Source organism: Thalia democratica, chromosome 1 (assembly GCF_965202585.1).
Source record: "Thalia democratica chromosome 1, ktThaDemo2.hap1.1, whole genome shotgun sequence".
NCBI lineage: Eukaryota > Metazoa > Chordata > Thaliacea > Salpida > Salpidae > Thalia > Thalia democratica.
Window position 1 is genome coordinate 330,550 of NC_139165.1, and position 13,950 is coordinate 344,499.

Consider the following 13,950-nt stretch of genomic DNA (forward strand, 5'->3'; position numbering starts at 1 on the left):
AGAAAAAAAATCATGTAAACTCTCAAAGTTACAAAATAATTCTTAAAAACTACTTTGCTAAAGTTAAGTTTTGAAAGTGCAATTTTTACAAGTAACTTTTTATTTTTCAAAAATTAAAGTTAGATAATAGCTACTTATGGTACAAGATTCAGAATAACTCAAAAAATATAAAACTCTTTGAAGAGACTATATTATTTTCCATCGACACATATCAGTGAAAAAAACATCAAAAAAAAATAAAAACTATCAAATTAAATTATGTCAAATTAATGAAGAAAAAAAGGTTAAAAAAGGGTTTCACTAGTAAAAATTCAAAGAACCTTTAAACTATGTCTGTGATATACAGTCGTTAAAGTTAAATCGTGAACAGTATACTTATTTTAATTATACAAACTAATTTAAAAAGTTCCAATACACACTGTTTACTGCAAATATTGAAAAAATCTCTCTAAAATCAGTGAAGCGTTACACGTATTCGGTGTTGGGTCTGGAGGCCTGGGGTTTAGCAGGGTTGTAGGTGTAGGGGTAATCGTCAGCACCGTCATCAGCACTTCCACAGTTGCAACACAGCAAGATAGCCCCTGCTGCCAGCGCTAGTATCTGTGGTAAGTTGGTTTGTAAAAAAAACATTGTTAGCAACGTAATCTAATATATTTAGCACAAACTCAGTTTCGTATAAAATGCACAGTTTGTTTCTATATCTAAAGTTATTGGGTAGAATCAAAGTTGTTGGGTAGAATCAAAGTTATTGCATAGAATCAAAGTTATTGGATAGAATCAAAGTTATTGGATAAAATTAAACTATTGGATAGAATTAAAGTTATAAGTTGTAATCAAAGTTATTGGATATAATCAAAGTTTTTAGGTGTAATCAAAGTTATTGCATAGAATCAAAGTTATTGCATAGAATCAAAATTATTGGATAAAATTAAACTATTGGATAGAATCAAAGTTATTGGATATAATCAAAGTTTTTAGGTGTAATCAAAGTTATTGGATATAATCAAAGTTTTTAGGTGTAATCAAAGTTATTGGATATAATCAAAGTTTTTAGGTGTAATCAAAGTTATTGGATATAATCAAAGTTTTTAGGTGTAATCAAAGTTATTGGATAAAATCAAAGTTATTGAGTAGAATTAAAGTTATTGCATAGAATCAAAGTTATTGGATAAAATTAAAGTTATTGGATAGAACCAAAGTTATAAGTTGTAATCAAAGTTATTGGATATAATCAAAGTTTTTAGGTGTAATCAAAGTTATTGGATATAAACAAAGTTTTTAGGTGTAATTAAAGTTATTGCATATAATCAAAGTTATTGGATATAATCAAAGTTATTGGATAGAATCAAAGTTATTGGATAAAATCAAAGTTATTGGACAGAATCAAAGTTATTGGATAAAATCAAAGTTATTGGATAAAATCAAAGTTATTGGATATAATCAAAGTTATTGGGTAGAATCAAAGTGTTTGATAAAATCAAAATTATTGGGTAGAACTAAAGTTATTGAGTAGAATCAAAAAAAGAAATGAACCAGATAATGGAGCTTGAGTTGTTTTTGTGAAAGTTTAAACTTGATTGAAAATAATTCTTTTAGTCGTAACAATTTTAAAAATTTTACTAAAAAATATTCTTTTAAATGACATTAGAACAACTTTGAGTGTAAGTTTAAAATTGGTCGAATAAAAATGTTAAACTTAAACAAAATTTAAATAAGTGTCTATTTTATCAAATACTCGTTACAGTGATTTGTAAAACTTCTATTATAAAGATTTTGTATCTAACTGTTAACATTTTGAATAAACAATTTTTAAAATGTGTATTGTGTTCACTTCTCACCATCTGAAAATAGATGTGTATCTTAGTATTGTGACGTCATAATTTACACTGTTACGTCATAAGTGGTACGACGAATTTTCTCAACGAAATCGAAAGTGGTGGAGTGAAGTAACAAAAGAATAAAGAGAAAATTGTTTGAATAAAATTTGATGGATCACATTGGGGTTAGATTTTATTGCAAGCCACATTTGCTTTTGTGTTACTTTATCACGCTTTTCGGGTTGTAAAAAAGTATAAGAAAAAATAAGAGAAAACATCTTTTATAACTCATATGACATTTAAATGCTTCTGTATCTAAATACTTTACTTAACAAACATTGCATAATGTTAAAGTTTATATTCTAATCAAAAATAACAAGTAAACATACTTTTAAACCTAAGTAAGTTGAAACTTAGGATATTTAAGATGAAAAACAAATCAAAAAACTTTTGAACCTTAAGTTTTACGTTTGGAGAAAATGATTCACAGGATGACATTGTTAATATGAAACATTACAGTTTGATTTATGTTATCAGTTTTATTTTATGACGTATCAATAATACATGTAGTACACCTCTAAGTTTATACACAAAAAAAGTTAAATAAAACTAACACTTAAACTATTGTATACATAACATTATCATTATGACATCACTACTGTATACATATTATTAACATTATGACGTCACTACTGTATAGATATTATTAGTATTATGACATCACTACTGTATACATATTATTAGCATTATGACGTCACACTAACCGATGAAACCCATCCAACGTACAAAGCTGAACCGAACTCGTACACAAACATGGTGTCCTCGTAAATCTCCGACTTCCTGAACTGTTCGACCACGTCAGCTGCGTACCACGATACTGCCGCAAGTGTCAGGCAGCCTGTTATTACGTCATAATTGGTAATACGTCACAATGATAGTTGTTAAGTCAAAATATAAGTATATGTTATTACGTTGGTGTACTTTTTATCTTTTTCTACAACAATGAATAGCTTGTTACATTAGGTTTTAAAAGTTGTAAGCTTTCTCACATAGAAAATATATGAAAACTTGTATTAAATTGCTTGTTTGAAAAAAATAGTTAAAGACAAGTATAGTTGCTTAGTTTAAAAAATATATTAGATAGCTTGAAACATATGTTAAAATAATCTTGTTAAAGTATAATTAGTTAAACGCTTAAAGTTGTTAACATTTATCATTACATTAACTACAAATATGAGTACTTCATCTTGTAAGTGTACAAGAAGTTTAAAATACTCTTAGTGAAAAACTTGATAGTAATCGTAACATTTTTCCTCTCAATATCGCCACCTAGCGATAATTACCTGTCAGTATAACACAACCGCCCCCGGTCCTGCCCGTGTACATCTTGGCCTTGCTGGTGTGGTCCCCCATGGCGGTGATGCAGTCCATGCCAAGTGCGGCACACAAAACGCCTGCCACCGCTGCGATCGAAGCGATCACCATCATGGCCCTCTGGGCTTGCAGGGAGGCTATTATGACGTAATAAGGTTAAATATTTTGTTACATGTATATAATTAGCGCCGCGTGTCTTTGTTCGGTCCATGTTCTTTCTTGAGATCCAGTACCTGTTGTGAGAGTATACAGGGGTCGCACAGGCATGTTATTACCTGCTAGGAAGGCCAAAGCGCCCCCGGTCCATGACGAGTACTTCTTTGCTTTCTCATCCAACGCTGCGGTGCACGGAACAGCTAGGATCGAAGTGATCACCGATCCGAAGATGAAGATGCAGGATAAGACCATCATCGCTCTCTCCGCTTGCAGCTCGGCTGTTTGTAAGTTACATGTTAGTTGGTGTTGTGTGTGTAAAACAAAAAACATATATGTATATATGTTGTATGTTGGTGGAGATTTAAAAGGAGTATTTAGCAGACTTGCTAAATTGAATGTTTAGTGTTAAAAAAATCCCCAGAAGTAAGAGTAAATTAATCATTTTATTTGATCCAAATCCTACTGCCGAGAGGTTTTAACATTAAACACACTTATTTTTACCAAGTTTGGTATTTAAATACACATATACGTTTTATATCATCAGTTTATAGTTTGAAGGGCACTTATTTAAATTTAATTGTAATTTTCTTCTAATTCAGCTGTTTACATACTTATTGTACTAAAAGCGGAGACATTGTAGGTGATAATTGTTTTTTTTTGTATAAATTACTTAATGAAAAATATAGCTCGCCACTATAAAATGTTTTTGGTTAAGTAAACTAATTTTTTTTCAAATTAAGTTTAGTTATCAAAACGACACAAAACCTGTTTAAGCAAAAAAATTGAACTAAGTACAAAAATTAAGTCACCCTAGTCAATGCCAAAAAAAGTACCATAAAAACAAATACACTTAAAAGTACACTCAAGATACAAGTCAAAACGGTTCACAAATAACATCAAAAGTATATTAAAAACTTGTCCTTATCACTATAATACCGGTATAGAAATATTGCGTTATCAGAATTACAAGAAATAACTAAGCAAACATAAACTTCTTGACAACAGTTGAGAAAACAAAACGTAGAAGAAACACAAAAAGCAATGGAAAATACTAGAATGGAAAATACAAAGTTGAAAATGGTCAGTACATGGGTTAATGATTAATTTCTTGGAAGCATTTTTCCAACAAAAGAAACTGTTTGACAAAAGCAGTAAAAATTTTACCACTATAAATTTTCAGCACTTTATTTGTTGTTTTGTGTTTTCATTTAAAATTGTAAAATATAGTTCCGTTTAAGTTTGTATATTCAATGTTAAATTAAAAGTTTTTAAATGAAAAGCATTTAACTAAAACACTATACATTTTTATAAAAAAAATTTCAAGTTTTTGATGACTTTATATTTAATCAATCAATATCTTTTAAACAACCTACATTCTTTCTTGAGATTTTAAATATTCCAATTAAACTTTATATTGAATACTTTGTTCTTTAATTTGTCCTCTTTTTAATTTAAAAGCATATAGTAAGTATAAAAGTGATTGAGGTTTAACTCTTAACCTATTGTTTAAATAGTGAATCATTCTTTTAATGAATCAACTTTTTGTTAAGCATAGGTCTAACATTAGTTTTTGTTAAGTAAGCTTCAAATTAAGGTTAGTCTTTGTAAAAAAAGCACAAATGTTATTTAAAAAGATATTTTATTAAGATTTACTTTTAGAATACATAAATACATAATTATTTTTATAAAAAAGTTTGTAAGTAAAAATTTTCACAGATCTTTTAAGCTTAGAAATACATGCAATAAAGCAATTCTTTCTGATTTACTTTTCTTTGTATATAAACTAACTTTATTGGTTAAGAAAAAAACATATTTTGTGTGAAAGTTAAAATAAAATGTTTGTTTTGGTAATGATTCAAAACCAGTATAAATAAAACTCCCAATTACAGATATAAATTTAACTTCGAAATAAAAGGTATACAATTTATGAACTATAAATTACTAACAACTTTAAAGAAGTAAATTTATTTTTATTATTGTTTATTTTAAATACCTTAAGTAATTTATAATATCTTTTTTAAGTACAAAAATACTTGATATTCAAATTCAAATATTTAATGTATTCTTGTAGCTTAAACTTTACAACACTTATAAAAAGTATATAAAAACACATATAAAAATTATTTTTCAATTAAAATTCGTATTTATCTTTGAATTTTTATCTATATGATTTGTTTTAATTTTATTTTGATAAAATGTTTAATTTTAAATGTTTTAATTAAGCCAAAAAAAAGGTGTAGTTAAACATAAAAATATTTAAAGTACTTATTATTTAAAAAAAATTAAACCTGACAAAGTCAAACAAAAATTAATTATTTATAAAAACCATAAAAAGTTAAAAAAACGGATATATATAGGTAGTAAAGTTGTAAATATAGTTGTATTTAAACAAAAAACTAACAAATATTTATCATTATTTCGCTGCAATGAATTTAATGAACAATATTTTTTTTAAATACTTAGGCTGCTTAAACTTTAAAAACTTTTAAAAACCATTACTATTTGTACAAAAACTGATATAACCTTATAATTTTAACGTTAGATAGATTCGCGATAACTAGACAAAACAAAAAAGTAGTTACTGGCAACGACAAATTTAAAATTTGTCATTTAATACTACAAAAAACTAAGAAATGAAGAACCAAAACAACCAAACAAAGTATTTCCAAATATCAAATTAAAAAAGCAGAAAAATACAGAACTTCAACTTAATTTATACACGAAGTGTATGCAAACCTGGTTAAGATTATAGTGGTGAATCAGAAAACAAAACGTTTGTAAAATACTCAAGTAGCATACATGAAAAAAAGTATTTATAAATTTAACAAATCTATATTAATGACCTGGTTGAGCAAAGAAAGGGAGTTCAAATGATTCGAAATGGCTGTACCCGTCTAGCTCTGTTTTGAATATGACCCACAGCCCCTCACTGTGGACCATGTTCTTCACTTTACTCGATCTTGGAGAAGACGACCTCCAGTGGGGACTTATCAGGCAGTACATGATTCCCAGCATACACAGGAACAATGTGTAGCAAGAATATTCACGTGATGCGTGGACTAGATTCATTTTAATTGAACAAACTTTTTATAACGAACTAATGTGATTAATAGCTGACTTCAGTATATAGAAATATTGTGCTTAAACAACTAATTAAACTGTTAGTAAAGATATAAAATAACAGTTTTTTCTATCACTAATAAATTCAAACTTTTATTTTTGCAAGTTTTAATGCACTTTCTTGTACTGTGCTTCAACTAAATGAAACATCATGGCTGCTAATGGCAAGAAACTTTTTACCAAAGAAGGTCTGTTATGTGTCATTTATAATATGCATTTTGATGTAAACCAGCCTTATGTAAAGCTACAGAAAAGTTTTGAAAGCGTTGGAAAGTTTTTCTCCTCAGCAGAATGACAAAGTTTTAAGTGAAGTTTACAAAAAGTATTAATAATTTTGTAGAACAAAATAAAGATACTTTTTTTATTAAAAAAAAATTCAGTAAAAGGAACGAAATTATCAGAGAACTTAAAATAAAATGAAAGATACAAATAAACTTATTTTCTTATTTAAACTTTAACTAAAACAAGTAAAAGCTTGGATAATACTAATACTTTTTATACTAAAACGAGTATTTGATAAAATTCAAACAACGCGAATCCACAATAAAACTGCCGATTTAAACTTTTAACCTTTGAAGATAGCATTTGGATAAAATTGATTGTAAAGTAATATGACGCGTAAAAGCTTTGAAAGATTAATTTAGCATTCAGAAAATATAGACATTTCTCTATGTCATATGTTAAATAATGCTATGTATGAAAACGAAAGAATAGAAAAAGGTTAAGAAAAGTTGAGAAATTGTATTTTTAACAATTTATTATTGCATTAAGAATTTTGTATGTTCAACTTTAATCGATTTTTAATTCGTTCTTAATTTGAAGCAAAATGTATAGACTTCTATTACGCAAATACTGAAAAGCTTTTATAAAAAATAAACTTTAACTATACTGTAGAAAAAGTGCACAAAGTTTAAATAATTTAATTACCTAAATTAACATTTTTTAGTATTAGACAGTTTTCTTAATTTCAAAATTAAGGTAAACATTCAAAGATAATTGTTAATTAAAGTATATGCTTTCATTAAGTGCCTTAACTCTTACTCAAAAATGAACTTTATCTTTCATAATTGAAATAAAACTGTATTTTATTTTTTTCTGGAAGTTTAAAAATATGTACAGTACGGTTATAAGCTTATACACTTATAAACTTTTATTTACTTCTGTTTAAATTTTTATAAAATTTTGTATAAGTACTTACCTAGCTTTCATTATGTTTTGTTGTACAGATTTTATCATTTTTGTAATTAGTTTGTAAATAAACTCAACCAAGAAAGATATAATTATTTATGATAAAATCTTATTCAAATAGAATAAATAAAATAGAATTTGTTTACATTTGTTTTTGGTTTTAAATTGAAGCTTGTATTAAATTATATTATTTTAATTGGACTATATTATATAAGCTTGAACTTTTACTTTTAAATTGAAAACTAAAGTTAATTTTTAACAAAAAAAAAACAGTTTTCAATTGTTTTACAGCATGTATTTAAATAAAAGTTTTAATTAAGTTAAATGCTTTTAACTTTAAAAAAAAATATTTTTCAAGGTTACTTTAGCCTCGTAAAAATTACTATAAGTACTTTGCAAACAAACATCACTATTTTAAGAATTTATATTAAATTGAGTTTTTTATAGTAATTTTAAAATAAGCAAACAAACTTATGAGTTGGCAGTTTTTTATGTGACTAAACTTAAATTTAATTTTTGAATTTTAGTTAAACCTAAACCAATTAGAAACCAAAACGTTATTTTGTTAAAGACTAATAAAACTTAAACAAGTTAACTAGTTTATAGAGCTATAAGATTCTAAAAAAAACATTGACATTTAAATAAGTATTTAATCATCTTTTTACAACAAGTTAATAATCGAACTTACTGAGGAATAGTAAGCTTAATTGTGTAAACCATTTAAAGTTAGTTGTATTTAATTTTAACAAACATACAAAACTAATCAGTTTCAATCTTATTAAAGTGTATCAAAATGTATATTTAAAAAAAGAATATTTGTAAATCAAGTTTATACTTTATCTACCAAAAGATTGTACAGTACTACATGATAAATATAACAATTAAATAGAAAATTAGTTGAAATTCAATTAGTACAGCAACAATCCAAGTAAGAATGAAACAAAATTGACAAAAAACACTTTAAAGTGTTTTTTTCAAAACAAACTTTTAACAACAACCAAAGCCACATTGAAATATCTAATTAAAATAGTACAATTTAATAACACTATTAAAACAAAACCAACCTTCAACTCCGATCAAAGCCACGTCGAAGTTGTCGCAGTTGACCTGATTGGCGATGGGAGAAGTGCACCGCTTCCACAAGCCCTCGCTGGTGTAAACCTGCTGCAGGTTGGCCTGACTCGACTCCTTGCTGTTCCGCTTCCACTCGTTGGACATGGTGCAGAACAACATGCCCAACCCTGCCAGGAAAGATAATCCGAACCCCGCGTAGTTCGCACTTCCCATGTTGATGTGTTAGTTGTGACGTAATAATAAACTGCCGAGGTGTGAGTTTTTAGTCTATAGTGTTAAACTTTAGTTGTAGCCTTATAAGCATTGTTTTGATGTTTAAAGTTTGGATATTTTAGTTATTATAAATTTTAATTGCAAAGTAAGACAAGTATAAAAAAAGTTGTTTTTTAAAGTTTGTTGAAACTGCCTTTTTTCTCGCTAAAGGTTAATGTAAATGAAATATTCTACATCTCAATCTATACTTTAATTAGAATCTAAAAGCAAAGTGTAATAGTTGTTGTTTTAGTAGCATAAACACAAAGCTGCCTTACTATTTATTTAGTTGATTCTTAAATTTTTGCTAAGGTTAGCTTTGATATTTAATAAAACTGCCACAACATCTAAATCAATAATTATATCTTAGCTTGAACTCTAAACGAATTAAACTTAACAAAAAAGTATATCATTAATATCTTGTAAAACACTCTTATACATACACAGTTTATATAAAAACTTAGCTATAGTTCTAAAGTTGCTATAATATACTAATGTATAAAACGTATCGCTTAAGCTGTAGTTGTTTCGGCTACCTTGAGTAAAACTAAAACATTTTTTTCACTCGTGTGATGTTCTTATAGAGCGCATCGCAAAATTTTGTGTAGGTCAAGGGTTAATTTGAAATAAAAAATTCTTTTAGTTTCTGTCGCTTCATTAACGTTATACTAAAAAAATACAACACTTATCTAAAGATATTAAGCAACCACAACTTATATTTCTCAATCTGAATGGCAAAGTCTTGCTGATAAAACTGACCAAACTCAAACAAGTAACCCTTTTAAATTTTGTGCAAATATATTCTAACGCAACAAACTGACCCCCTGTACTCTCTATGCTTTGTTAACAAACCCTTTTCACGATGGGAGTGCTTGATCAAATATACTGTTTGCTTGTGTGACGTCACAAACGTCTATTGTATGCAGTCACATGTCAGGTGATTTATCTGAAGGTTCCCCCTGATAATTTTTTACTTCTTTTGTAACAAATTTAATTGTTTAATTAGCTTTTGTGGCGTTGTATGTAAAACTCAATAAAATGTTTTTTACGACTGGAAACTTAATTCTCCAAATTTTGTTACACTAATAAAATGCTAAATAATACACTAAGTTTGTTTTTCTTTAAGTATATACGTATTTAAAAACTAACTTAAAGCTGTGTTGTATTTTACTGTTTAATATTAACAAAAAAACTTACAAAAATAACCTCTAATTTACTAGAATGAACGATCTGTTAAAATTTCATAAGATGTAAACACTGATTGATGTATAACTAATTTAAAGAATAGTCCTTAAATTTGGTGATATACATGTAAGTGATAACGAAATCTAATTTTATGCTTCAAACACTGATATCAAAGAAAATTCTTTAAGCTTTATTTTGAAATTGTAACCCTCTCAACTTTTTATCTGTAGTTAACAACTAAATACTTGTAAATTGCAATTATTTCGCGTTAAAAGCTTAAAATAAACTGATTAGTATCATCAGCGTGAGATATGCAAATATTGCTTCTAGTAACGAAAAATTAAATTTTTAATACGAACATTTATTAACGACAGGTATATTTTGGCGCATTAAATTTACAAAAATATGAAACCAGCTCTCTATTTCCACCTAGTGTTGGCAAACAAGTTGGCCAGTTTATTGGAAAAGGGAGTTAACGCCCAACTGTTGTTTGGAACTTACCTTATGATAATTTTGTTGATAATTTATTGTTAATATGTTGTTATCAGCTAAATTTTTGAAATTTTATTGTATAACTTTTGTTAACATTCGTATTTACATGATACCATTTAATTTTGTTGTAAGGTTTAAAAGTAATAGCCTTAATTTATTATTAACACCAAACAATTTATAATCTAAATTTAGATGCACAAAAAGTTTATGAAAACTATTCAACGTATTTTGAAGGTTTTTTTATAAATTAGAAAAAAAGGTGTTTAATTGCACGTGTTTTGAAGTAATAGATTATAAAAAAGTGTTTGTACTTTTGTTAATGTTAATCTTGTACAAATGTCATCGATTTTCTACAAGAATTGAAAAATTTCGGTTGTTATTGTGTTTGTGTTTCACCTTAAAAATATTAAATAAAAAAATTACAAAATGTTTTTCAACTATAAAAAGTAAAAAGACGTACCTGCAAGACAAAAAGCGAATAAAAACTTTGTTAACTTAAATAATTATCATTAATATATTATATATATAAATGAACAAGACTTACTTTCTGATGAGTTGTCCACCTACGCGACTTAAAATTACTTAAAAAAAAGTCAAATGATATTAAAAATATTTATTTAAAATAAAAATGATTAGGTTATATAAGTTATTGTAACAGCTTATAAAGCATTTAGTATTTAATAAATAAAAAACTTAAACAATTAATACTTTAGTTTAATAAGTCTTAATTAAAGATAAAGTATTATAAAAAAAAATTAACTTAACACCACTTAAAAAAGCATAATCTGTAATTTTACACAAAATCATGTTGAAAAAACAACGTTGAATTGTATTTATTAAAATAATCAAGCATGTGTTTTGCTGGTACAACTGTTTTTTTTTTGAAAAAAAAAGGATTTTATATAAAATTAAATTATCAGAAACTAGAATAATATTTTTATTGGTAAACATTTTACAGCTAATGACGTTGATAAAGTTATAAAACACTTTACTTAATTGTTTTCGTTGTTTTAAGCTCCATAAAAGTCAAAGGTATGTGTATATCTATCATAATATTTTGTAAAAACAGAATTTCATGAAACTTTACATCAAATCAATCATCTAACTTGTAAATTTTATAGCCTGAATTTTTGTGTGTCAAGTTTGCAGTTTATAAACTTCACAAAATATTACTTATGCAACATAAAATAAAACTATGCAAGTTTATTGTAAAGATAGTATTTTCTTTACATACTACGCAGTTAATAAATCTAAACCAATAAGAGCATTTAAAAAAAGTTGCGCAAAACTTTTATACTTTATAAACAAAAGTTTATTCTTAAGGTTACTTAATATTTTAAAATGTACTGTACATAAAGTGAATTGTACGTGTTTAAAAAGTAATGGAAAAGTAAAACTTATAAAACGCTGTTTGTATTTGAAAGCAAAGTTTGAATAAAGCTGATTTAAGATTCAAATCAAAAACTGTTCAGCATTAAAACTTGATTCACACACACTTGTGGTTTTATTTATATAAGAGTTTCTTATCACTTTAAATGCCTTTACTTTTTTAAGTTCTTTTTTATTTATTTTGTAATCATCTTTAGTATTGATACAGACAATTTATATAATAAAACTTCTTATTATGTACAAACCATAAATTTTAGTTTTTTTCGGCTAAATTTTACTGAAATTTTTTAATTAAAATGTTTAACTTCAATTTAAATCAATTCAAAACAGCATTTATTAATTATGTTTTTATTTATTGTAGTATAAAGCTATTTAGACTTTGTAAAAAAATGAAACTACCTTAAAAATAAGTGCTTTTGGTTTTTTTATAAACAAACATAGTTGTATCTAGAAAAAAAAACATTAAAACTTAAAAAGTTAAAATACTTTGATAACCAAAAGTTAACTCAACTAAGCCTTACTAAAACTATCCGGGCTTTTCACAAAAAAAAAAAAAACATTTTTGTAGCATTTTTTAGTTTAATAGTTGTCAAACTTTTGACAACTTCATTACACAAGTAGTAAAAAGTCTTACATTAGAAAACTATAAAACTTCATGTAAATATATTATTATTTTTTTATTTTAATAATTCTAGTACTAAAGTATTTATTTACAAGTTTTAATATTCAAAACGGCATCAACAAAATAATTGTTGTAAACTTTAACTAAACAATCTACTAAATTGATTATATTAAAAAAATGCATATACACCTCAATTTTGAACAATATCTACCACAATTTTGTCTTAATTAGTCAAAGATTTTGTTTGTTACATTAACAGTCTACATTTTTTGATTATCTTTCATAATTTTATATAAAAACAATTACTTTTATATACTTAACCTATGTAGGTTTTAGATCATTCAAAGAATCGTTTTGAAAATAGTTTTTTATTTTAAATTACAAACTTCTTAAATAACACATCAAGTTGTCAATTATGTACTTTATTATCAATCAATAAATCTTCAGGCTTGAATAAACTTTCATCAAAAGTATCACACTGATATATAATAACTATAAAACTATACCAGGTATGTATATATATATATATAAAAAAATATTGGTGTATGCAATATTGTGTTTAGTATTTGCCAACTTACCTTCGTGTTCGAACAAACTTTCATCAAAAGTATCGCACTGATACATACCAGGCAGACTTGACACGCATCTTACCCACAATCCCTCATAAGACTGAACACCCTGTGCGATGTTACTGCTGGACACTGGCGAGTTTTCCTTCCAGTGTTTGCTTGCCAGCACGAATATTGTACCGAAGAACGACAAGAACGAAACTGCTACTCCAACATCGAAACAACCCATATTGTTTGATATTTATAAATACTAGGATAATTAAATAATTTGTATGGGAATGTGATGTAATAAGGTCGGAAGTATAATATATAGTTTGTTGAACGACAAAACAAAAGCTTAAAACATTTGGTCCTAGGACCTGGTGCACGAAGAACCTTTCGGTTATCGAGTCGCACACCACGGATACCTTTTAACGTTTGTATAGCTTTCACAAACTGAACCTTTCGAAACTGAACTTAACTTTCTAAAGTAACTTTTTTTTTTTACATTTAGAATTAGAAATTATAAAAAATTAATTCAATTTGCTAATAACGAAAAAGACGTACAATATTAAAGCAATGTTTAAGCGCTCATATTTTAAAGTATAGTATCTAATTACATAAAACTAAAACATGATAGTTTTTGTTTACAATATTTTAACTAAAGTAAGATTTTCTTAAGGAGTTGTTCATTGTTTATTCGATTAATATATATGCAGGTTGTTAACTCTTT

General features: G+C 26.5%; 1 protein-coding gene across 1 annotated transcript; it reads right to left on the minus strand.

Moving 5' to 3' along the window:
- Positions 1–350: 350 nt before the first annotated feature.
- On the minus strand, positions 351–13,467 carry LOC145838523 (claudin-1-like). Its single transcript, XM_082946171.1, has 4 exons — positions 13,248–13,467; positions 3,161–3,328; positions 2,582–2,715; positions 351–600 (listed from the first exon to the last, which is right to left on the minus strand). The coding sequence occupies exons 1-4, from the start codon at positions 13,465–13,467 to the stop codon at positions 466–468; spliced, it is 657 nt and encodes a 218-aa protein (XP_082802297.1). The 3' UTR covers positions 351–465.
- Between the last annotated feature and the right edge of the window lie 483 nt (positions 13,468–13,950).